Source organism: Barbus barbus, assembly GCF_936440315.1.
Source record: "Barbus barbus genome assembly, chromosome: 44".
NCBI classification, from domain to species: Eukaryota; Metazoa; Chordata; class Actinopteri; order Cypriniformes; family Cyprinidae; genus Barbus; species Barbus barbus.
In genome coordinates this window covers 20,595,671-20,619,581 of record NC_136722.1, presented here as the reverse complement: position 1 = coordinate 20,619,581, position 23,911 = coordinate 20,595,671, and the positions used below count along the sequence as shown (strand labels likewise).

At 34.5% G+C, this 23,911-nt stretch overlaps 1 protein-coding gene and 1 pseudogene across 3 annotated transcripts in view; both read right to left on the bottom strand.

Moving 5' to 3' along the window:
* Positions 1–5,826, bottom strand: part of LOC306863673 — a 43,870-nt pseudogene extending 38,044 nt beyond the window's left edge. Inside the window, exons 1-2 of the transcript in view lie at positions 5,780–5,826; positions 4,068–4,187 (exon numbers count right to left, since the gene is read on the bottom strand). The product of the transcript in view is annotated as an uncharacterized misc_RNA (transcript). The remainder of the gene's footprint in view (positions 1–4,067; positions 4,188–5,779) is intronic.
* Positions 5,827–9,808: 3,982 nt separating this feature from the next.
* Positions 9,809–23,816, bottom strand: LOC306863507 (copine-3-like). Of its 2 annotated transcripts, XM_079406881.1 has the most exons (17): positions 23,598–23,816; positions 21,005–21,145; positions 20,734–20,913; positions 20,571–20,645; positions 18,236–18,307; positions 18,069–18,149; positions 17,874–17,963; positions 16,304–16,402; positions 16,128–16,214; positions 15,979–16,038; positions 13,641–13,774; positions 13,493–13,547; positions 13,364–13,415; positions 13,151–13,284; positions 12,841–13,077; positions 11,603–11,723; positions 9,809–10,178 (listed from the first exon to the last, which is right to left on the bottom strand). In XM_079406881.1, exons 2-16 carry the CDS (start codon positions 21,134–21,136, stop codon positions 11,613–11,615), a joined length of 1,599 nt encoding a protein of 532 aa, XP_079263007.1. In that variant the 5' UTR covers positions 21,137–21,145; positions 23,598–23,816; the 3' UTR covers positions 9,809–10,178; positions 11,603–11,612. The 2 variants fall into 2 exon arrangements, with proteins under 2 accessions (XP_079263007.1, XP_079263006.1); XM_079406880.1 differs by lacking the exon at positions 11,603–11,723 and having other exon boundaries at positions 9,899–10,178.
* Positions 23,817–23,911: the final 95 nt, after the last annotated feature.

The window sequence follows — 23,911 nt, the reverse complement described above, 5'->3', positions numbered from 1 at the left end:
CACACAAGACAACAAACCCATATAGATTAGAGTATGTACACACACCAGGTCACCGGATGACCTTCAGATGGGTTTAAAATGTACTTAGAAGAGGTGAGCAATGACACTGAGGTTCAAATGATAACTATAAATTAAAGTCTGCATTACAGTCAACACAAAACACAGTCTGAAATCTGACATATCAAAGAGGATATTCAACATTCAAGGAGATGTATAATTAAGAAAGCTACTCACATTCACACCCTGAAATTAAGCAATTTGAAATCTGCCATTTTTGCTCACGGGCACTCAGTTCCACATCTAAGTTATGAGACTAATCAACTGAAGAGCAATTGTCAAGTGACTAATCACTTTGGAACCACCAGAAGATTACATCATGACAACACTTTAATGGTTGATGGCACCATAACGAATTAATACATTTCCAAACCCTTCACTAGTGACTATCCCTAGCTGTGATGTCAAAAGAGGCAGATAAAAAAAATACAAAGTAGTCAAGCTATTAAATGTTTTAATATATATATATATATATATATACACACATACATACTGTACAGCCACACATACATATATATATATACTGTATATTAGGTATGCACAATCGGAATTGGACGATAATGGCTTTAAATGTAAATATCGGCATCGGCCCTATATGAAAAAATATGCCGATATGTCTTGCCGATAAGAGGAATACTTTAACTCACATGTGCTCAGGGTGTGCTAGTAATTAGATCAGTACAATTAGATCATGTCAGCAGTGTAGCTCATTCTTGAAGCAATGTTTTGCCTGAAGGACTTCTAACTAAATGAAAAGTAAAATAGCCAACACAAATAACATTTAGACTGTGTTTCTGATTAAATAAAGCAGTAATTGATGTCATAAAATAATGAGTATGTTTTGATTTAAAGGTCAGAAGCTATAACTTACAAAAAAAAAATCACAAACATGGCACTTAATTTGAAATTTGACAAATAATTTTATATATTTGAATTTTCAGCATCATTACTCCAGTCTTTAATGTCACACGATCCTTCAGAAATCATTCTAATATGCTGTTCAAGAAGCATTTATTATTATCAATTCTGAAAAAAGTTGAAGCATCCAGTTCAGTAGTTATAAATGAATTAATTGTTTTTTCAAGAATCTTTGATTAATAGAAAGTTCAGCATTTATGTGAAATAGAAATAATTACTATTTAAAAAAAAAACAAGAAATAAAAAGGAGATTATAAATGTCTTTACTGTCACTTTTGATCAATTTAATATTTCCATTTTTGAATAAAAGTATCTTATCTTATTCCTAACTTTTAGAAAGTAGTGTATCATGGTTTCCACAAAAAATAAAAAAAAATATTAAAAAAAAGCAGCACAACTGTTGAAATAAAAAAAAATTACAGCACTCCTTTTTTTCCTCAAAAAATAAAATGCAGCCATCGGTACAACTTACTATTAACAAAGTGCTTGCTAGTTTGCTTGCTTGAAAAAATAAGGCTACTGGGTCCAAATGATGTAGTTATGATATCTACCAGCAGGGGCTGACTTTGAAACAGGATGAGAATGCCACAGCCTGGCCTTTCATTTTATCCATCTGGGATGAATTAGATTGTGGCCATGAAATGAGAGTGTTGAAAAATGTAAGGGCATATCATTCAAAATCAAAGCATGTTATTGCCTTTTCATTGAAAGACGAGTTTTTTTTTCTTTTTAGAATGACATGCACTAAAGAGCCATAACATACAATGTGACCAGCGATGCGCTTTAAAAGAAAAAAAGTAACAGGGCAAATTTTGATTTCATGTTGACTTTAAACCATATCAGCGTTTTGTTTACCTTTAAAACAAACCCTTGGGCCCTCATTCATCATTTGATGGTGATTCCTGTGAAACTGCAGAGTGTCTATCGCTGTGGGCTTGCAATTTTTTACCCTTTCTAATCTCATTTCCACATGGCTGAGATTCTTTCACAATACAGTTCGCTGAATGTCACAAGGCGGAACCTCGCAGGGACGAGACGATTCCGTCTCCCAAATCGAATAAAATCGTGACCTATTTCTCTTATCCAGCTCACATCTTTCAAACAAATTCCCCCGGTGGCAATTGGCATCCACGACCCAGATATCTAGAGACTGAGCTGGGAGGGAAAAAACACGTGAAGACATGAAAAAGCATTAAGAACCATCAACAAGGGCATCGCAAAGCCCCGTAGGTAATGTCACTACAAATGCAGAATGGGTATCACAGGAAGTTCTCCTTCGAGCTGCCCATGCATGAAGCTTTCTGTACGTGATCCATGTTACTCAGCTGTAATATGGCACATTAAAGCACAAATGTTCCCTTGTTATAACTAAGCATGCAAAGCACATCAAAGTAGTGAAGCAATCCAGGAGAAATTAACTCCGCCTAAGGCACAGTCCATCTATCACACACAATGAGTGCTCGGTATTCACTCTGATTATGTTCTACCATGGTGCACTGGTGCAAGCTTCTCCTACGGGATGGTGGTGCTTGCTAATTCTTAAAGATTTCAAAAATCGTATGTACTTTGGCGCATTACACTGATGATAAAGTGACAGAAAATACTTTTACGTTGTTGCTAAATATTTGCATTTCTAACAAATGCTGTATTTTCAACATTCTATTAATCAAAAAATCCTGAAAACAAAAACGCATTACGTTTTCCACAAAAATATTAAGCAGCAGAAGTGTTTTCAACAATTATGAGACATTTTCTTGAGCCGCAAATCAGCACATTAGAATGATTTCTGAAGGGTTGTGTGATATGATGCAGAAAATTCAGCTTTGCATCACAGGAATAAATTAAATTAAAAAAATGTAATAAAATGGAAAACAGTTATTTTAATTCATAATAATATTTCACAATATTACTGTTTTTTATTTTATTTTTTAATTTTTTAAATGCAGCCTTGGTGAGAATTGCGTCTCTGGTGTCTATCTGTCCTACAAAGCTCAAGAACAACCAATTAAAAACAGATGCATTATCCCTGGGAAGTTCAGTGGATGAACGAGGGAGATTATATCACAAGGAACGATATCCAAACACCTACAAGCAACATATAAAAGGAGGAAATAATATTTGGAGATTTCAATCCCACAGTCCCGTGCCGCTCAACACGGGAGCTAAAGAAAGCTATATTGTTCTCTCTCTCTCTCTCTCTCTCTCTCTCTCTCCCACTCAACGATTCTCACATTAATGAACTGTGACAGCAGGAAAGTAAAACAGGGCCTATCGATATGAATTAAGATAACACTGAGATAGCGACTGACAGGGCAGGAGATTAGTCCCATTCTCTATTATGCTCTTAATGAAGTGTAACCAGATGTCATTCAACAGTGAATTCTCAGAACGTCCTCCTCATTTTTATGAAAGCTATGATTTTAATTTGCCACAGTTTTCATACGGCTAAAACTAATTAAAACTGTGTCACTTTAAATATTAACCAAAGAAATTCTGAGATGCATGTAGCCCTGAGCAGAAATAAGTCATGATCGTTTGACATGCTGAAAAGGTGCTACACTGCCCTCTGTTGGTAGAAGGAAACACTAGATGTTGAACAGTCAGATGCCAATTTTATGATGTTATAAATTAGAAATTGATAAAACAGTGTCGGTCTGATAATAATAAACTAGTCAACAGACTTGACACATTCCACAATTTTCATTAGCGTCATAATGCATATGGATGTTTTAAATTCTCATCTGTAAAACAGTAATGAGAACTGTTCTGTCTGGACACATTTTTCTATTAAAATCAGCATAAATTAAAAGCATTAAACATATCATTAACGGTACCATTTAAAATTCATATTTTGTTTCACATTATAAAAGTGAGATTTTTTTTGTGTGAAAGTAATGAGAAGTGCAGGAGGAAATGTGCTCATTTAAATGAACTTTTGATTTTGGGGAGACAGATTTAATGAGATTCACCCAACAGATTCAAATCAGACCTGACAAACCGTATATATGTGTGGTTTATATCAGTCATTTTGTATCATCAATATGTCCAGAGGGCCTTTAAACTACCCACATAGAACACTTAGTCATACTATCAATTTCTTAAGGGCTTTGATCACATGATTCATGAGTGATTCCTGAGCCAGTTTTCCATGTGGCTGATGTCTGCTGGCCTCTTGGACGGACTCATATACTCTCAGCTTCACTGGAGGTTGGCTGCCAAGAGGAATAGAAAAGATCAGATGATTCTCATAAAGTTTATATCCATCATTTGACAATTCCAAAGTTTGTGTTGCTGAATCAGAATGTAATAAATGAGAATATTCATAATGAAATGTAGTTTATCACTTTTGGACCGCAAGAAATAAAAAAAGATGTTGCATCATACTGTAAGTGATTGCATGACCAGAAGAAAATATCTTAAAGGAATAGTTCACTCAAAAATGAACATTTGCTGAAATTTACTTGTCCTCTGGCCATTCACTATATAGATGAGTTTGTTTCTTCACCAAAACGGATTTAGGGAAATTTAGCATTAGATCACTTGCTTACCAATGGATCCTCTGCAGTGAATGGGTGCCGTCAGAATCCAAACAGCTGATAAACACATCACAATAATCGGCAAGTAATACACACAACTCCAGTACATCAATTAACATGTCTTGTGAAGTGAAAAGCTGTGTTTGTAATAAACACATTTATCATTAAGATGTTTTTAGGCTCAAATCAAAACACCAGTCCATAATTCATAATAACACTTTGTCATGTGGAAAAAGTCGATCCCCTGTTGTGCTCTCACATCTTCATTAACATATTTGATAAGAACTGATTTGAATTGTTTTTGTTTGTAAAAATGCTTGATCTATGCATATTTCTTTCCTTATTCAGATTAACTTTTTCACTGGAGAAAGCAATATTATAGTTAGAGGACTCATATTTTACAGTTTGAAGTAAAAAACGACTTGATGGATTTGTTTCTTACAAACACACAGGTTTTTTTCACAAGTTGATAACTTGTGGATTATTGTGATGTTTTTATCAGCCGTTTAACCTCTCATTCTGAGTCTGACGGCACCCATTCACTGCAGAAGATCCATTGGTGAGCAAGTGATGTAATGCTAAATTTATCTAAATCGGTTCCTAAGAAGAAAAACTTATTTACATCTTGGATGGCCTGAGGGTGTGTAAATTTCAACAAATTTCATTTTTGGGTGAACTATTCCATTAAGAAACAAATTTATTTAAACATCTTGTGATAATAAAAACTTTATATAAAATCTTCTGCCTAAATGTTTAAAATGTGTTTTGTAGACGAATATAAAGTGTCCCAATAAATGCACTATAGGTATATACTGTATTCTCAAATATAAGACAATTTCCATACTTCAACTAGTGTGAATTCATAGTTTTAATGGCCTTATTATTATAAAATGTGGGAAAAGTAACAATAAAGAATGAGTAGGTGTGTCCGAACTTTTGATTGATAGTGTAACTGAAAAGCACAGCCACATTAAGCAGTGCATTCAATCAGAATTACCTTAACCACAGTCCTAAAGTTGATTTACAAGATAATCACTCACCATTCTTCATTTTAAACAATCCTTAAATAACCCTTCTTTGTGAGCGCTATTCAAGACGCCCGATTCCTACTGGGAGCAGATCTATATTCCAGCCAATTAGAGCCATGACTCATATGTCACTACCCACAAGAACATTCATTTTTGCTGCTCCAGCAGGCTGTTGAGAGGACTGTAAACATTACTCAGAACATTTCTAAGTGAGACTACAGTGGGATTGAAATGACTGACAGGTCCTCAGTTTCTGCATCATGCCTCTGCAGGGGCGCAGCCCACATGTCTTTTATAAAACACTTCCTGTTTGTGACTTTCGCTCGACAAGATGCAACATTCCAAAAAGGCACAAAGGTTATTTTTAGAATATTGACGCAGGTTTGACATAAAGGCTAAAACTGCTCCAGCACACTCTTATTATCAAAGTAACAGTACAATACAGTTTTTTGTTTGTTTCCCGAGAGGTAAAAAATAACAGTAATATTACAAATGAATTTTGAGGCAGAGGCCTACTGAAAGCACCTTCACATATGATTTTAATATACACAACTGTTCTAATGTTTGGGCTCAGTAATTTATTTTTTTTAAGACATTTATTTTATTCAGTAAGGATGTATTAAATTGATCAAAAGTTACAGTAAATTAATTTATAATTTTACAAAACATTTTTATTTGAAACTAAAATGCTGCTATTTTGAACTTTCTATTCCTCAAATTTGATGCCTGCTACAGGTCTCAAAAAAGTTGGCACAGGGGCAACAAAGGGCTGAAAAAGCAAGGCATTTTGAAAAGATTCAGCTGGGAGAACATCTAGCAACTAATTAAGTTAATTGACATCTGGTCTGTAACATGATTAGCTATAAAAGGGATGTCTTATAGAGACAGAGTCCCTCAGAAGTAAAGATGGGCAGAGACTCTCCAATCTGTGAAAGAGTGCGTTAAAAGATTGTGGAATACTTTAAAAACAACATTCCTCAACGTCAAATTGCAAAGGCTTTGCAAATCTCATCATCTACAGTGCATAACATAATCGAAAGATTCAGAGAAACTGCAGAAATCTCTGTGCGTGAGGGACAAGGCCGAAGACCTTTGTTGGATGCCCATGGTCTTCGGGCTCTCAGGCGACACTGCATCACTCATCGGCATGATTCTGTCACTGACATTACTAAATGGGCCCAGGAATACTTCCAGAAACCACTGTCGGTAAACACAATCCGCCGTGCCATCTGCAGATGCTAACTAAAGCTCTATCATGCAAAAAGGAAGCCATATGTGAACATGGTCCAGAAGTGCCATTGTGTCCTGTGGGCTAAAGAGGAGGGAGACCTTCCAGTGTGTCATCAGCGTTCAGTTCAAAAGCCAGCATCTCTGATGATATGGGGGGTGCATAAGTGCATACAGTATGGGTAGTTTGCATGTTTTGGAAGGCACTATGAATGCTGAAAGGTATTTAAAGGTTTTAAAGCAACATATGCTCCCCTCCAGACAATGTCTATTTCAGGGAAGGCCTTGTGTATTTCAGCAGGACAATGCAAAACCACATACTGCAGCTATTACAAAAGCATGGCTTCGTAGTAGAAGAGTCTGGATGCTGAATTGGCCTGCCTGCCGTCCAGATCAGAGAACATTTGGCGAATCATTAAATTAAAAATACGTCAAAGACGACCACTCTTCAGCAGCTGCAAACCTATATCAGGCAAGAATGGGACCAAATTCCAACACCAACACTCCAGAAACTCCAGAAACTCATAACCTCGATGCCCAGACATCTTCAAACTGTTTTGAGAAGAACCATGGTAAACATGCCCCCGTGACCCGTCCCAACTATTTTGAGACCTGTAGCAGGCATCAAATTTGAAATGAGCTCATTTTGTGCATAAAATTTTAAAATTTCTCAGTTTAAACATTTGTTATGTTATCTATGTTCTATTGTGAATAAAATACTGGCTCATGTGATTTGAAATTCTTTTAGTTTTCATTTTATTCAAATAGAAAAAAACTTCCCAACATTGTTTTTAAAAGAAGAATCTAACAGAGGCTGCATTTATTTGATCAAAAATACAGTAAAAACAGTAATATTGTCAAATATTATTACAATTTAATTTATATTTTTAAATTTAATTTATTTACTCCTGTGATGACAAAGCTGAATATTTTGTATAGATGTCTTTACTGTCACTTCTGATCGATTTAATGCATCCTTACTGAATAAAAGTATTACTTAAAAAAAAAAAATACTGACTAAATTTTAGTACAATGATAAAACAAGAATGTCTAAAAAAAAAAGTAAAAATGCAAAACAAAAAATGCATTTATTTTCAGTCTATTACAGTCAGCAAAAGATGGAGGCAACAGAAGAACAGCAAACGTTGCTGCTCACGGATTCGCCAACCTTTTTGTACTGGATAAGAAAGATCTCAATGACATCCTGGTCCATTACCCCGAGTCTCAGAAAGTGCTGGCCAGGAAGGGACGGTGAGTCAAAGGGTCACGGTCATGCAACATGCACTGTTTCTTCAAGAACAAATTTAATAGATAAATGCAGTAGCTACAATAAAGGATGATTCATTCTCTGCACAGGAAACTGATGAAGGCCAAAGGCAAAGCTGCTCCTGTCAAAGATGAAGGAGAAAAGAAGAAGGGATTGGCAATGTTCGGACAAAAACCACCCACTCCGAAAATGTTACGTGTTTTTGGAGGCTTTGGGAAAGGAGGATTACTGGAAAAACTCAAGGTGTGTGTGATGATCTGATGAGTGGAATAATGGGGCAAACACACATAGATTAAACATTAGCATACAAATAGTTGAGAGAGCTGAAATAACAATAACATTTCTCTTTCCTGCAAGCTCAAGCAGCAGAAAAAAAGGATTGAAAATTCCATCCATCCATCCACCATTTACGACTATCTAAAACATCTATTAATCCATCCACCCATTTCATCATCTAACCATTTATTTGTTGGTTATATCCATTTATCAGTTACATCCATCCATCCATCCATAACATCATCCATCTATGAATGATAAAATGGGTGGATAGATAGATAGATCACATTTCATCATCCATGCATCCATTGCATCATCCATCTTTAACATCCTCATTCCATCTATTTTACCATCCATCCATTCATTCAGAGCTACAGAAATATGATTAAAACTGTAAATACTGACTGTATGTTGACTATAATTTTGAACTTATTACCCAATCTGTTCAGCACTTTAGGCAGTGTCATGGTGGATGGGTTTCCTGGCCTTTGCATATCGTAAATAGGTCAATGTTTTTCATAAAATAAAAATAAAATATTTAATAAGTAGTTTCATTGTCAGCTTCATTTATTGCATCTTAACATTGGAAAAAACAAAAAAACAAAAAACAATCCACTTTTTGGTGTTTTATTTATTAGATGTGAAACAAGGCATGCTACAGGCTCTCAGATGCAAGACATATCAGCAACTGCACATTACATTATTATGATACTGTATCTGATGAAACAAAAATTGTTTTATTTAATATACATTTAAGATGATTCAATATATGCCTCTCAACAAGCTGTTAGACATTTTGATTAAATGTAAAACAAACTAAGCTTAATTTGCATCTTAAACAGTTAATACTGATCCAAAAAGCTGATTACCTTTGCATAAATACAGTAGTAATAATAATATGCATAGTGCATTCAGGCACATAACAGGATGACTGACCCATCCAGACGTCAGTATCAATGGCTTTCAACTGTACAGACTGAGATCTGAGCACTATTCCTCAGTGCCTTCAGCTTTATGTGCATTATGATCAAAAATAAAACTTGGCAATGTAAAAAGCTGCCACATGATTTCCATAGAATTAAATAAATGCACAATTTTGGAATTTTACAATTCTTGTTGTAAAAGCGAGCGCAATTTGTCATTTTTATGGGACTGGCTTCCGGTGCCATCCGTGTCCAGTTATTTTTAGGAAATGCTAACGACCAGACACATCAATGTGATCAATTAGAAATAATGCATTAGATATATGAAGAAATGGCTTTGTGAGGCACTGATTAAAAAAACATATATATATATATATATATATATATATATATAGATAGATATAAAAAATGATAATGACATGAAAAGTTAATGAGATAACGCTGACTGTAAACAATTTTCGAAGTAGTTAGTGGGAATGACACAGGAGATAAAAAAAAAAATGCCTTCATACCATTCGTTCATCTCACCTACAACACAAACAAGGTTGATTTAAAGCTTAAACTTAAATTTTTTTTCAATAATTGATCATTTAGAGTAGGATACTTGAGTCCAAACAAGCTCTATAATAGACCATTGCAAGATAATTTGGCAGAAAAAAACATAAAATGATTTTTAAAAAGTAAACAAATGAATAACTTAAATTTAAACCAGCACAAACCACATGTATCTAGTGGTATATTGCTTTAAGAAGGACTAAACTTAGATAAGTAGGTTGATGTTGTATGGGGTGTGAAGTTAACAGGTCCTTCAGTTCTGCGTCGGTCCATTTGGAACGTCCACTGGAGTGTCTGATTTCAGAGGCGGGAGCTTCATCATGTTAAAGAAGGTGCCGACCTGACCAGGAACCTCCGCCAGAACACACTTAGCCAGCTCGTCTTTATGAGACTACAGAGAGAGAGAAAAGGTTAGTCAACATATTTCTGACTTTGAGCAGAAGGTTGGAGATGAGTTAAGCATCATAGTGTTAGTTACAAGACAGTGCAGACAACATAAACCGTATGCTGCGATCATGTCCTATCATGTCAGCTATCGATTAGTTAATATTATACTATTAGAATATTATGAACATTTGGGACTAGAACACTTGATCACTGTGAAAAATGACAGTTTTAGCAGTTATATTACCTATCATTTATATATATACGTATAATACGTTTTTAGACTGTTATGGTTTGGGACATTAGCAATTTTATTATTTATATAGTATTATATTTATATCATATTTATTAATATTTTGAGTTTTCAGGTTAATTTTAGTTTTATTATTTCTGTTATGCACTTTTTATCATTTTTATGCCCTGCTGTAAATTTTGACCAGTTTTGACAATGTAATATACGCAATATAATGTAATATAATATAATGTTTTGAACATTTGGACGTCTTCCACTTGATCATTGTGACAAATGACCGTTTTTAGCAGTTATGTTAGCCTAACTATAATTTTTAGATAATATAAAATGTATAATAATAATAATATAGATCATATCATTTAAATCATATACATTATATAACTATACATTATACTCATTTAATAATAAAATGTACCATAGCAAAAATTATGCATAATAAGTTTAGACAAAGTTATGGTTTGGGACAGTAGTATTTTTATTATCTATATAGTATTATATTTATATCATACTGTGTTTATTATATTTATATTTACATATTAATATTTTGAATTAGCTTTTATTTTTAATTTTAGTATTTCTTTATGCACTCGTTTTTAGTATTTTTTATTTAAAAAAAAGTAAATAAAAAATGTATTTAAAAAAAAAAATATTTAAATGTTTTAGTAACTAGCATTTATTTTAGTTAGTTGCCATTGCAAAATGTTTTTTTTTATCTAAAATTTATATTTCGTATTTCAATTAATATTTTTAATAGTTTTACTTAAACCAATAAACCAAAATATGGTTTAATATTGTATAAATAAAAGCTAGCTAGACACTGACTAAACAGAAATGGATTCATTTTTCCTATTATGAGCGTTGCCACAGAAACAAATACTTTTAGAGTTCAAGGACTTCAGTTTCATAATTCAGATATGACATGAATGCAGCATAAATTCATCATGCTTTAGGAAAACCTCCTGTTTTGAGTTTCAACACCATTCAACATCTTCCTTTCCCTCAGTTTGTGATGCTATTTTATGGCAAATATGGCGTCCATGACTCCTGCAAAAATGATGGCTACCTCTAATAAAACAGATGAATATGACTGCTGTGACAGCTGAATGCTTTGTGAAGCGGTAATCATTCAGACAGGCGCATGACAGAGGGTCAGGTGCAGATAAAGAAGAGAGCCCTACATGTTCATGTCTATGATTGTTTTGGCTCGTGCGGAGGTGCCAGGTTTATATATCTGAAGTAGGATGTGACTTGTTGTGGTAATTCTGCCAGTACACATTGGGCAAGCATTTCCCTGGGCGTCTGAAATGAAATGGACACAATGGCACAGGTGAGACGCTGCAAGCCATAACGTGGTAGATATATGGGACTAAAACATTATAAATAAAAGTTTGAGTTGTTTTAGGCTCTGCTCAGTGTCTACAGGCATAAACAATTCTGAAAAGGGTTGGGAACTTGTCCCATAAAAATAACAGAATAAAATGACTTGGTTTGTTAAGAGTTTTTGCATGTTCATTAAGGCTCATTCACACCGAGTGCGATAACTATGTTAGAGTTCACATAAACGTACGCCCTTTACTTGCAGATGCATGTTGAACACCGTTAACGCCGCAACCAATAGCACCAATCATCAGAGCAACAGGTGGACTCCGTTTCCCAAACAAAATGACTCTTAGAAACTGGTCATTTTTGGTGAATCAAAAACATACAGCGTGACGGAAATTAGTGGTTACTGATTGCTTATTCACATCTAATGAATGAATGAAATTTTTCACATCTTAATGAAATTTGTTCCCTCATCTTTTGTTTGAATGTGTTTGTTATGTAACACACAATTATATCTATGCTACCCTTAAAACACAACTTCATTCATTCAGGCCGTGATACTTTCTGCAAGAATGGTTGCTATGGGGTGGAAGATTTCTGGTAAACTCCCAGAAACTTTCCTAAAGTTATAGTTATTATATATACATAAAGACAAATATAAACATTCCTTCCTCAAAAGAACTAAAGGAATCGTTAAATTAACTGTTAAGGAACCTAATTGTTAAGAGGATTTGAACTAAACTAAATCGATAATTGCAATCCCCATGCCCAATTTTTTTGACCTCCATGAACATGCAAATAAAATGTTTGAAATAAACATATAGCCCTCATATATGTTTATATCAATGAAAATAAACACATAAACAAACATGAATGATACTCCATGATACTCCAATTAGTTCTTAGGCTTTTTTTTCTTCAAAATGGCTATAAAACTACTACAGTATGCAGAAAAACAAAATAATATGCACCAAATTAAGATTTTAGAAAGCACCTAGAGCTGCGAGAGATAGGCCCCAAAAAGAAAAAGCCAAAGCATGAGCAAGCCCAAATTAGCTGTGTACCAAACTCCTCGGACTGGTTTTTCACTCACGTTCTGGAACTTTCTGAAGGGCACAAACTGCACAATGTCACGTATGGCCGGTTCTCCCGTGATAGACTTCAGGCGTCCGTCATCTCCGTCCAGAATCTCCATATCTGTGAAGTCGGCTTTGCCTACGCCCACAATGATGATTGACATGGGCAAGCGGGAGGCGGCGACTATTGCTCCACGTGTCTGGTCCATGTCCGTGATCACTCCGTCTGTGATGATCAGCAGGACAAAGTATTGCTGAAACAGATAGGGGGCGGAGTCAGAAAGACATACAGCGTCAAAAAATATTTAGGTTTGGGTTGAATCTCACCGACGCTGTGTTCTGCTGTAAAGCCTGCTGTGCGAAACGAGCCATGTGGTTAATAATGGGAGCGAAGTTCGTAGGCCCGTAAAGTTTGACCTGAGGAAGGCACATCCTGTAGGCCTCCACCACACCCTCCACACCTATGCGAAGAGAAATACAACTTCCTGTTTATACACATAATTTCCGTGCAGGGGTTGAAAGACTGATATTGTAATATACCTGCACAGAATGGATTTGCAGGATTGAAGTTGAGAGGAAACTCATGAGACACCTGGAAAATACAACAATAGTAAACTGAGGCTTTTGGGAGTTTGTCACAGTAACAACAGCAGATGTCATTTCATTTACCTGCCATGAAGGTGGAATCTGGGCACCAAATCCAAACGCAGGAAACATTTTGTCACTGGAGGATATTAAAGAAAAAATTAGATCTATGGGTTTTTTATTATTATTTGATATTATGATGAATAAATATATATTGCTGGTGTCCTTGTACCTGTCATAGTCCTGGACCACGAGGCCAACTGACCAAATTGCTGAGAGATATTCATTCACACCTTGAGGACTGATGTAATGTAAAGAATCAGGTGATCTGGGGTCACCATTTGACCCTGTAAAGTCTATGCCCACCTGGAAGAGAAGAAAGATGTGAAGTACATGAGTAACCATGCTTCAACATGAACAAATATAATTCATAGAGACATAATGTAAGCAGTATAATTCTATGCAAGTATGTCTGTCTTTTTATATATCATAACTAAAATAATCAATATATCATTTACATTAAAATCTAAACATGTATTTAGCATTATTATTGTTGTTTTTATAAATAATACATTCATATTATTTTTAAAATATATATTATAAAATATTGTTCCAACATAAATTAATTTAATTCATAGAGACATAATATATGCAAACATAATCCTAAATAATAATATAAAAATTATTTATATTAAAATATTAAAATGTATTTATTATTGGCTATTATTGTTGTTTTTATAATAATACACTGATATAGCTTTTGAAATATATAATATAATATATTACTACAATATATGGAATTGATGTAGACATAATATTCTTTATCAGGAAATATAATTCTACACAAATATGTATGTATTTTTATCTATACTAAATTAAACAAATAATAAATAATAAAAAGATAATAAATAAATAAAACAATTATTACTTATATATTGTATTTATTATTTAGAATGATTTATTTTTATAAAAAAAGAGTAGTTTTTTATTTATATTATAAAATTTTGAATAGTTTTTTTATATTTAATTTAAAATATTGCTCCAACATGAAGGAATTTATTTATTTTACAGATACATAATACAAAAAAATAAATAAAACGAAAAGAAAAGTTCAAGCACCTAAATGAAAGATCAAGCGACGAAAGAGCTTGGAGCAAACAACTTTTGTGGGTCAATTTATGCCCCCACTGAGTGCTGTTGATTAAAAAATAAATAAATATTCACAAACTATTGTCGGAACTTAGACGGAAATTACATAGGAAATGTTTAAATACCATGATTTGCATTACAATAGATAAACTTAACTGATCTAACCACGGCCACACTTTCTATATATCAGTACGCCTATCCATAATATTATATACACATTATATTCACATTTGTCAAGGGTTATAAAGCATGAATTCAGAATTCCTCATGATTGACTTAAACCTAAATAATGTTATAGATTTGGCATATATCTGTTTCTGTAGGGTGACCATACGTGCCATTTTTCCCGGACACGTACTGGCCAGGATTTCTACATTGCCTAAAATATCTAGGTTTCGGCTTTGTTTGCGTGTGGTATATCATCGGTTCCTTAAGTTTTCGAAATGCTCTCGAGGTACTTTGAATCAAAGCAATATAGAAATCCTGGCCAGGACATGTCCGGGAAGAATGGCATGTATGGTCACCCTAATTTCCGCTTAGTCATGTCTGATAAAGTGGTATGATGTTATTTAACAAGTCCTTACAACTTGAAGTGTCATGATGCATTATAAAACTTAATTTAACTTTATAATAATATAATATAGTCATTAACGTTATAATGTATGTTATTATTATAATGTGTGTGTGTTTAAAATGCTTTATGGATAAGTTCATACCTGTCAACTGTGTTATGTGTGGTTTTTATGTTATAAATCTTTTAAATGTGAACTAAACCATCAGACAAAAAGATGGGGATATCTCTGGAGATGGATGTCTTTGGTAAGGATAGCGAATAACGCTAAATTCAGCACACTGTGTGTGGGTTTATGTGGAAGAAAGTTCCATCCTTCATGATAGCATCTCACAGAACGCCCATTATGATGCCCCAAATTCATATTTTCAAATCAGACAGTAGTATGTAGTATTTGGTTTCCCAACAAGGTCCATCCCTCAACACTAAATAAATTTGCTGAATGCAGAATAAACTGTATTTTCCTGCGCTCAAACCTGCCAATCTAAAGGTAATTTGTGAATTAGCATAGACTTATAGTCTAAATAAAAAAATTTGCAACTGTTACTATTATTACACTTTTATACAAAACTTTGTATTATGCTTGTTATAGAGTGTGTGACGTCACATGCACTGACAACCGACCACCGCAGTGATGCGGTTGTCACAGCGACCGTCACAGCCCTAGGTAGCAGCAACATAACAAAATGTGGAAAACAAAAATGAAGGGGTATGAATACTTTTGCAAGGCACTGTATGTATGTGTGTATATATATATATATATATATATATATATTTTATTTTTTATTTATTTTTTTATTTTTTTTGTGTGTGTGTGTGAAAAAATAAATAAAAATAGTTAATGACTTACAGTGAAATTTATCTGGCAGCCTCCCATGATGTAGTCCAGAAAGGTGTATTCCCTGGTAATCTGAGACAGCAAACACAATCATGTCTAGAAATGTTTGCATTGGTTTTAATACTGAATGTCGAGAATAAAGTGTGTTTCTGTGACAGTACCTGACAAACTTTCACACTCACGACTCCAGAGTTCTTATAATGTTTCTTCTTCTGTTTCTTTTTACTGTTTATGCACTCAAACTCAGCCTGCAGGACACAAATCAGCTTCTTTAGTTCAGAAACATTCACACATTCATCAGGTAATGAAATCAAAAGTGCTTTGAGGGTCATCTCACCGGAGCGCTGCGGGACGCCTCTTGTAGACGCTTCATATTGGTCTCAAAAATTCCTATCAAATCATGAGATCCATCGTTGTCATAATCGTAACATTCAACCTAAAGAGGATTGAAAATACAGCATGAAATGATCTGATCTGATCTGATCTGGAGTGAATGAGATTGGAGGGTGAAACAGAGGGGAATTTAGAGAGGTCATGCAAAAAGTCCATCAAATGAAGAACCATAGCACAGGTCTACTGGTCTCTTCATTCAAAAATTAGTTAAGACACCACCAGAACAGCACACCAAACAGGATCTCTCTAAATGAATGAATAGATGAAATGTTGGACACCCTGCCACCCTGCCCACATTTCATAAGATTAGATGTATGAAGAATCCTGTCAAAGAATATTGTAGCAGCAGTGTGTTCTCTGAATCCTTCACTAGGACAGCGAGTCTTTCTGAGAAAACAGCATTATTTGAAATACAGTAACTAACAGTATTCAAAACTCTAAATAATTACATATAAATCTATGGAAAAATACATTTGTGCTCCATGACATATTACTGAAATACAGTAATTAGCAGTATTCTGAACTTAAGTTATTTATATGATTTACAGTAATAATTAATTAATTAATAATAATTAATTAATTAATATGTAAACACAAAATAAATTAAAATATATAATTTAATAGGTAAAAAAATATTTAATTACAATGAATTATATTCAATTCAAAAATTTAAATGTATTTATTTTTAATTACTATTTTAATAGCATAATATATATGTTTATGTTATATATTTATTATATATTCTATTAAATTAACTGGCAAATTTGCATGCCACTTTCATCATTATTACATTTCAATGAGTTTATTTGAGAATATTTGAATTCTACCTACATCATGCTTTTATTGCTTATACATGCTTTTTTTCCCACAATGCTTTATGCTAAATAATGGGGTTGGACAGAAAGTCCCCCCAATTTGTGTTCAACACCATTATTTCCCCTTTAGCCTTATTAATTCACCTTTCATTCTTTGTTTTCATAACAATTTGAAACTATTTGGTAATGGTTCCTTTAAAGTTCAGATTTAACCTTTCAAATGAAATTGTAAGGTTTTAAAATTCACAGATACAAACGCCACTGTTTCCTGAGAACGACCCAACTAGCTAAAGACATCAACACATGAAAAGGGTTGAAATGACCTCATTCAGGAAACAACTGTTGGACAGAATAGCTCTATACTGATCTATGAAGGGCAAACCAGCAGCTATTCAGTGACACACACATTTATAAATGAAACAGCCGTTCTGATGAAAAATACCTGCTCTTTTCCCGACAGTCAGTTTCCCTTTAAGATGCTTTAGCAAGAAAAATCACAAAGTCATGAACACTGATTGTAAGCCACCAAACAGCCTCTGACTGACAAGCCAAAGTAAAGCCAGAGTTTTACAGGCTTTACAGTAATACAGGATTGTTAATCCAGGAGGCCAGCCTTTTACATGACACTTGTGTTAGCAACAGAGTGCTTTTTAATGTTATAAAATAACTTTTATAACAACCAGTGAACAGAGACTCTACCTTGATTGGTTTCTCCATGTCTCCTGCACAGAGAGAACGTAGAGGGACTTTAAAAGGCCTCCAGCAAGGATTCAAGTTATTCTTCACCACCTGGTATGAAAGATAACCATTAACATTCACAATAAACATTAACAACAACCACTCAGAGAGTTAATACTCCACATCTACATACAAACACACAACACAACAACGCACCTCAGTCCTGTGAGCAAGCTGCCAGCCTGCTTCCGTCTGCCTGTAAAATTCCAGGTAGGGGTCTGATTTTCCAAAGAAATCCTGCAAGTAAACCCACATTTAGATACTGAATGCATTTTACAGTTTAAAATTAAAGCAAATTCAAAAACTTACATCTCATGTCTTACCTTATTGTCCAGTTTTCTGGCCTCCATCTCAAAATTCACAACTCTGTTGTCCTTGATTTCCTCTGCACTGATCTGAAGTGAATATAAATATACAAATATTTGCTGTTTGTATATGTTGTAACTGTTTTATTGAGTAAGGATGTACAGTGCCCTCTAAAAGTATTGGAACAGTAAAGACAAAATTGCTCTGTTGGCTGTGGAGTCAAGACATTTACAAATATGATTAAAATGTGAATATGAGACAAAACTACAGAATGTCACATTTTATTATTGGGTGATCCAACACATAGATGTTTTACCAGCTAAGAAGTTCAGCACTTTTAGAGTTTCATCCCTCTATCTGATGTGAGCATAAGTATTGGGACAGTTGCCTCACAGGTCTTTCTAAGTGATCAGCTGTGTCCTGTTGCATTAATTCTTCAGATATTAAAAGCAGGGAATGTGTCGTATCAGTTATATCCATTACTTCTGTATTCTGAATCTTGCATTCGATGATGACACACACAAACCAGGATGAAGACGAGGGAGCTGACTTTGAGAGAAAAGCAAGCAATGTGGATGCTAAAAGAAAAGAGGAAGTCAGTTAGAGCTCTAGCAAAACAAAGGGTATGGAGAAATCAAGAGTTTGGAAACCACCAGCGACACCAGCAACCAACAACCACCTGATCGGCTGAGAAAACAACAGTAGTTGATGACAGACAAATCATAAAAGCTGTGAAAATGAATCCTAAAAGACATGTCTGTAAAATCAGCAACAACTTCCAGAAAGCTGGGGTGATGCTCTGACAATCTACTGTCCTCAGGAGACTTTGACACAGAATTACAGATGCTACACACAGCAAGATGCAAACCTCTGACCAGCACCAAAAATAGAAAGGTAAGATTAGAGTTTGCAAAAAAGCACAAAGGTGAGCCAGAAGAGTTTTGAAACTGTATTTATGGACCGATGAGACAAAGATGAACCTTTATCTAAGTGATGGGGAAGCAAACATGTGGAGAAAAAAAGGGAACTGCAAATGATCCCAAGCATACATCCTCATCTGTAAAGCATGGTGGAGGTGGTGTCATGGCATGGGCATGCATGGCTGCCTCTGGAACAGGCTCTCTCAACTTTACTGATGACTTAATGTATGATGACAGTAGCAAAATGAATTTGGAAGGGTACAAAACCATATTGCCTACCAATATTCAAGAAAATGCCACCGGATTCATTGGGAAGTGCTTCATATTGCATCAGGACAATGACCCAAAACCCCCTGGCAGTTCAGTTAAGAAATTTATAAGGGCAAAGAAATGAAAAGTCTTAGATTTCCCAAGTCAATCTCCAGATTTAAATCTGATTGAACATGAATTTCAGCAGCTGAAGAGGAGAGTAAAGGCAGAAACTCCCCAAAACAAGCAACAGTTGGGATTGGCTGCATTTAAAGGCTGGGAAAGTATTTGAAAGGATGAGACCAAGAGTCTGGTGATGTCTATGGGTCACAGACTCACTGCTGTGATTGTGCGCAAGGGATCTGCAACTAAATAATAGCTTTTAATCTTTTATATCTGCCTTATGTTCAACTGTCCCAATACTTATACTCACATCAGATAGGGGGATGAACTCTAAAGGTACTGTTCTTTTTATTTGGTAAAACATGTATGTGTTGAAACAGCTAATAATAAAATGTGACATTCTGTAGTTTTGTCTCATATTCATCTTTTAATCATATTTGCAAATGTCTTGACTCCACAGCCAACAGAGCAACTTTGTCTTTACTGTTCCAATACTTATGGAGGGCACTGTATTAAATTGACCAAAAGGGACAGTAGGGGTTTTTAAATATTTATATTTCAAATAAATGTTGTTTTTTAATCTAATCATCAAAGAATCCTGAAAAAAATGCATCACTGTTTCAACAATAATATTAACTAGCACAAAAAATGTTGAACTTTGATAATAACAACAAATGTTTCTTGAGCAGCAAATCAGCATATTAGAATGATTTCTGAAAGATCATGTGTCACTAAGGACTGGAGTAATGATGCTGCAAATTCAGCTTTGCATTACAGGAATAAATTACATTTTAAAATAAATACAGCAGTTATTTTAAATTGTAATAATATTTCACAATATTACTGATTTTACTGTATTTTTGACCAAATAAATGCAGCCTTGGTGAGAAAAAGAGACTTTAAATAAATGTCAAAATCTGTGTTATATATTAAAACAGTCCACCATCAATTATATCCACAATAAGATGATGTTCTTTATGTCACAACAACTTTATGGAAAAATGTTATTCTCTAGCAACCACATCTAGAGTAAATATAATGAAATATCATGGACATTCACCGTAATCGTTCCCTTTCCTGCAGGTTTCTTGTTCTTCAGCACCAAAGGTCTCGTCAGCTTACTACTGGAAACAATCTTTGTAGAAAAAAAAAACACATCAGACAATGTCACGGAGGAAAATTAACTCCAAAACATGGATGTTTAGGATCTTTGGTTGTCTTACCTGACCCAGCGAGCACTCGAAGTCGCCCAGGAAGTCGTCATCGCTCAAATCAACGGTTTTATTGTCAATATCGTAAAGGCTGAATCTGAGTTTCTGAACAACCTCAAAGTAGTAATCGACAACAAACTTCTTGGCAAATTTTGGGCTTAAGCAGTTCTTAACCCTCTCAGTGCGATCGACCTATGAACCAAAACATTCAGATTCCCAAATATGCATAGGCATTCACATAAATATTTGAACTACTTGCACAACAAACAACAAGTGACCTGACCTCAAACCACTGGTTTCCTGATGTGTTCATGAGCAGGACACACAGCGGGTCAGATTTGGACCCCACATCCATGTCCAGCAGGTTTTCACAGGAGACTGTCAGCTCCACCTTGGTTACACACGGCGTTGCCATTGGACTGATCTGTTTACATGGAAACATTATATGGAAACTTGGTGAATGTGCCATGAGAACTGAAAGCTTTTGAAATAACAGCATTTTCTATGCCACAAACTGGTAGAGAGACCAATGGTTTCAGTATTTCCCTTTGTGCTTGATAACATTGCATGATGTGGCCTCTGCAACCACTATTTCAGTGGGCCAAACTGCAATGTATATATAATTGACAATTTCTAAGGGTTAGTTGTTAGCACCTAGACATGTACTGGTTGAAAACACTGTGCCAGAGTAAGTTTTAGTTTCCCACGCTACTTATTTGTTTAATTAGCCTAACTTGTCAGAACACATTCTGATTGAATCAGACCGGTTCTGTATCTAAAGAATGACAATGTGTTTAGTTTAGAATCAATAATGGATTTATTTAGTGTCGCTGAATCTGATGTGGTTTCATTTTAAATGGTTGTTTATTAAGATCTAATAATGCTGACTAGCATTCACACTGCTCAAATAAATTCATAGCAGACTCTAATTTAGGTAATATCTCATTTGTACTCTATAATGTTGCTTGTTTGTTTTTTTCAAAGCCCATTTTATTTAAATTAACAATTGGAAACAACACTATTTTGCAAATCTTAAGTCAACTTGCAACTAGTTACAACATAACTGTTCACACAGATTACTCAAGTCTCTCTAAGGCAAATCATGTATTTAAATTATGTTGTGTATGAAAGTATACTGAGTAGGAAACATACATGAAAAATATATTCAACATATTAAGGTTGCACTGTAAGATTTATTTAATAGCAGTTGTTTTATTTAGACAATATGTAGTCTGTTTTTGTATTTTTTCTACATTATATATTTTTATACAATACAATTTTAACGATATTTCTTGCTGCAACTTTGTAATAATAATGGTAACTGGTAATTAGTTAATGCATTAACTAAAATGAGCAATACATTTGATACAGTACTTATTAATCTCATTAATTTTATCGCAGGTTCTTTAAATTATTTTAGCAGATACAACTTTTGATTTGAATAATGTATTAGTAAATGTTGAAATTAACTGAGCTTGATACATTTTTCAGAAGTATTTTTGATTGTTAGTAACTACTGTGAACAAATGGACCCTTAACCATTTAGTTTGTTTAAATGGTTAACCAGTACCATTTGTACTATGCATATAATCATAATAAAGTAATATTTTAGTGTATAATCTTACTTTAAGAGTGAATTATATAGTGGTGTGATTGATAGGTGGTGTTTTCGTGCAGAAGGGTGTGCGTGCTTGAGCAGAATGAGCAGAATGAGCTGTAGGGCACAGTAATTTAAACAAACTTTGAGCATGAGAGAAGGTGAATGAGGAGCCACTGTGCGATTCTGTGTGGGAGGAACAATGGAGGCTCTTGCATGGAAAACTTGACTTAATATCAGTGCTGTCATTACATGTCACAACTCACCACTGATCATAGATTTCTAAGACGTTTAATAGGTGGTTATTAAGTGAAATGGCATTTATTGAAGTTATTTACCCATATTGAAAGTAGGGTAGTATCAATGTTTTCCTATAAACTAAGTAGGGCCTACTACATGATCAGCATATTTGTGTACTATGGTATGTACCTAAACACCAAGGTACTTCCTAGAATAACTGGTACATATCCAAAAGAAACATGGTATTATTATTAGCATTAAGCTATGCAGAAACATATTCACTTGAATTACGCAAATAAAAAATAAATAAATCAGAAAATATGTATAATCAAACAAAAATAGTAAAAGGTTCTGCTTCTCTCATTTATCAACATTGTCTTCAATAATAAATCTAGCCTACATCCTATAAAAACCTGTTTTCTTTAGCATTTATGAAACACGTGACCCTGGACCACAAAACCAGTAAAAAAAAGTAGCACAGGTATATTTGTAGCAAAAGCCAACATTACATTGTATGGGTCAAAATGACCGATTTTTCTTTTATGCCAAAAATCATTGGGATATTAAATAAAGATCATGTTCCATGAAGATATTTTGTCAATTTCCAACCATAAATATATAAAAACTTCATTTTTGATTAGTAATATGCATTGCTAAGAACTTCGTTTGGGCAACTTTACAGGCGATTTTCTCAATATTTAGATTTTTCTGCACCCTCAGATTCCAGATTTTCAAATAGTTGTATCTCAGCCAATTATTGTCCTATCATAACAAAACAAAACAAAAATATTGTCCTATCCTAAAGCTTATTTATTCAGCTTTCAGATGATGCATACGTCTCAATAAAAAAAAATGACCCTTATGACTGCTGGTCCAGGGTCACATGTGGAATGCATCTTTATTTACCGCGACGTCATCATCTGCAATGACGTTAACGTTACGCTTTACTTCCATAGCTATGGAAATAATTGCATCAACTACAGCAACACTGTAAGGTAAGGATTTCGATTTTATGCCATTAAAAGTATGAATATCTTACCTTGAGTCGTTAGTAGTTGGTGTCTGACTGCGTAACTAGTTTCGGTTTAACTTAGTCTGGTTTATTTTTCCTGGTGTTTCAGTCTCCTCGATGTTGTGAAGCTTGCTGTTAGAAACAACAACCGAGTCCCTAAAATCTAAGGTAAAGCGTCTGTTTTGATCCGTTTTTGAGAGTGTCAGGCCGTTGCGTCGCCCCTCGGACAGTATACTGCGCATGCGCAGTCGATTAGAAACCTACAACTGCCACAGCTACGTTATTGGGAGTGTCTCTACACACAGATACAAAAGATTTGTTTTTGGCTGTTAAACTGGATC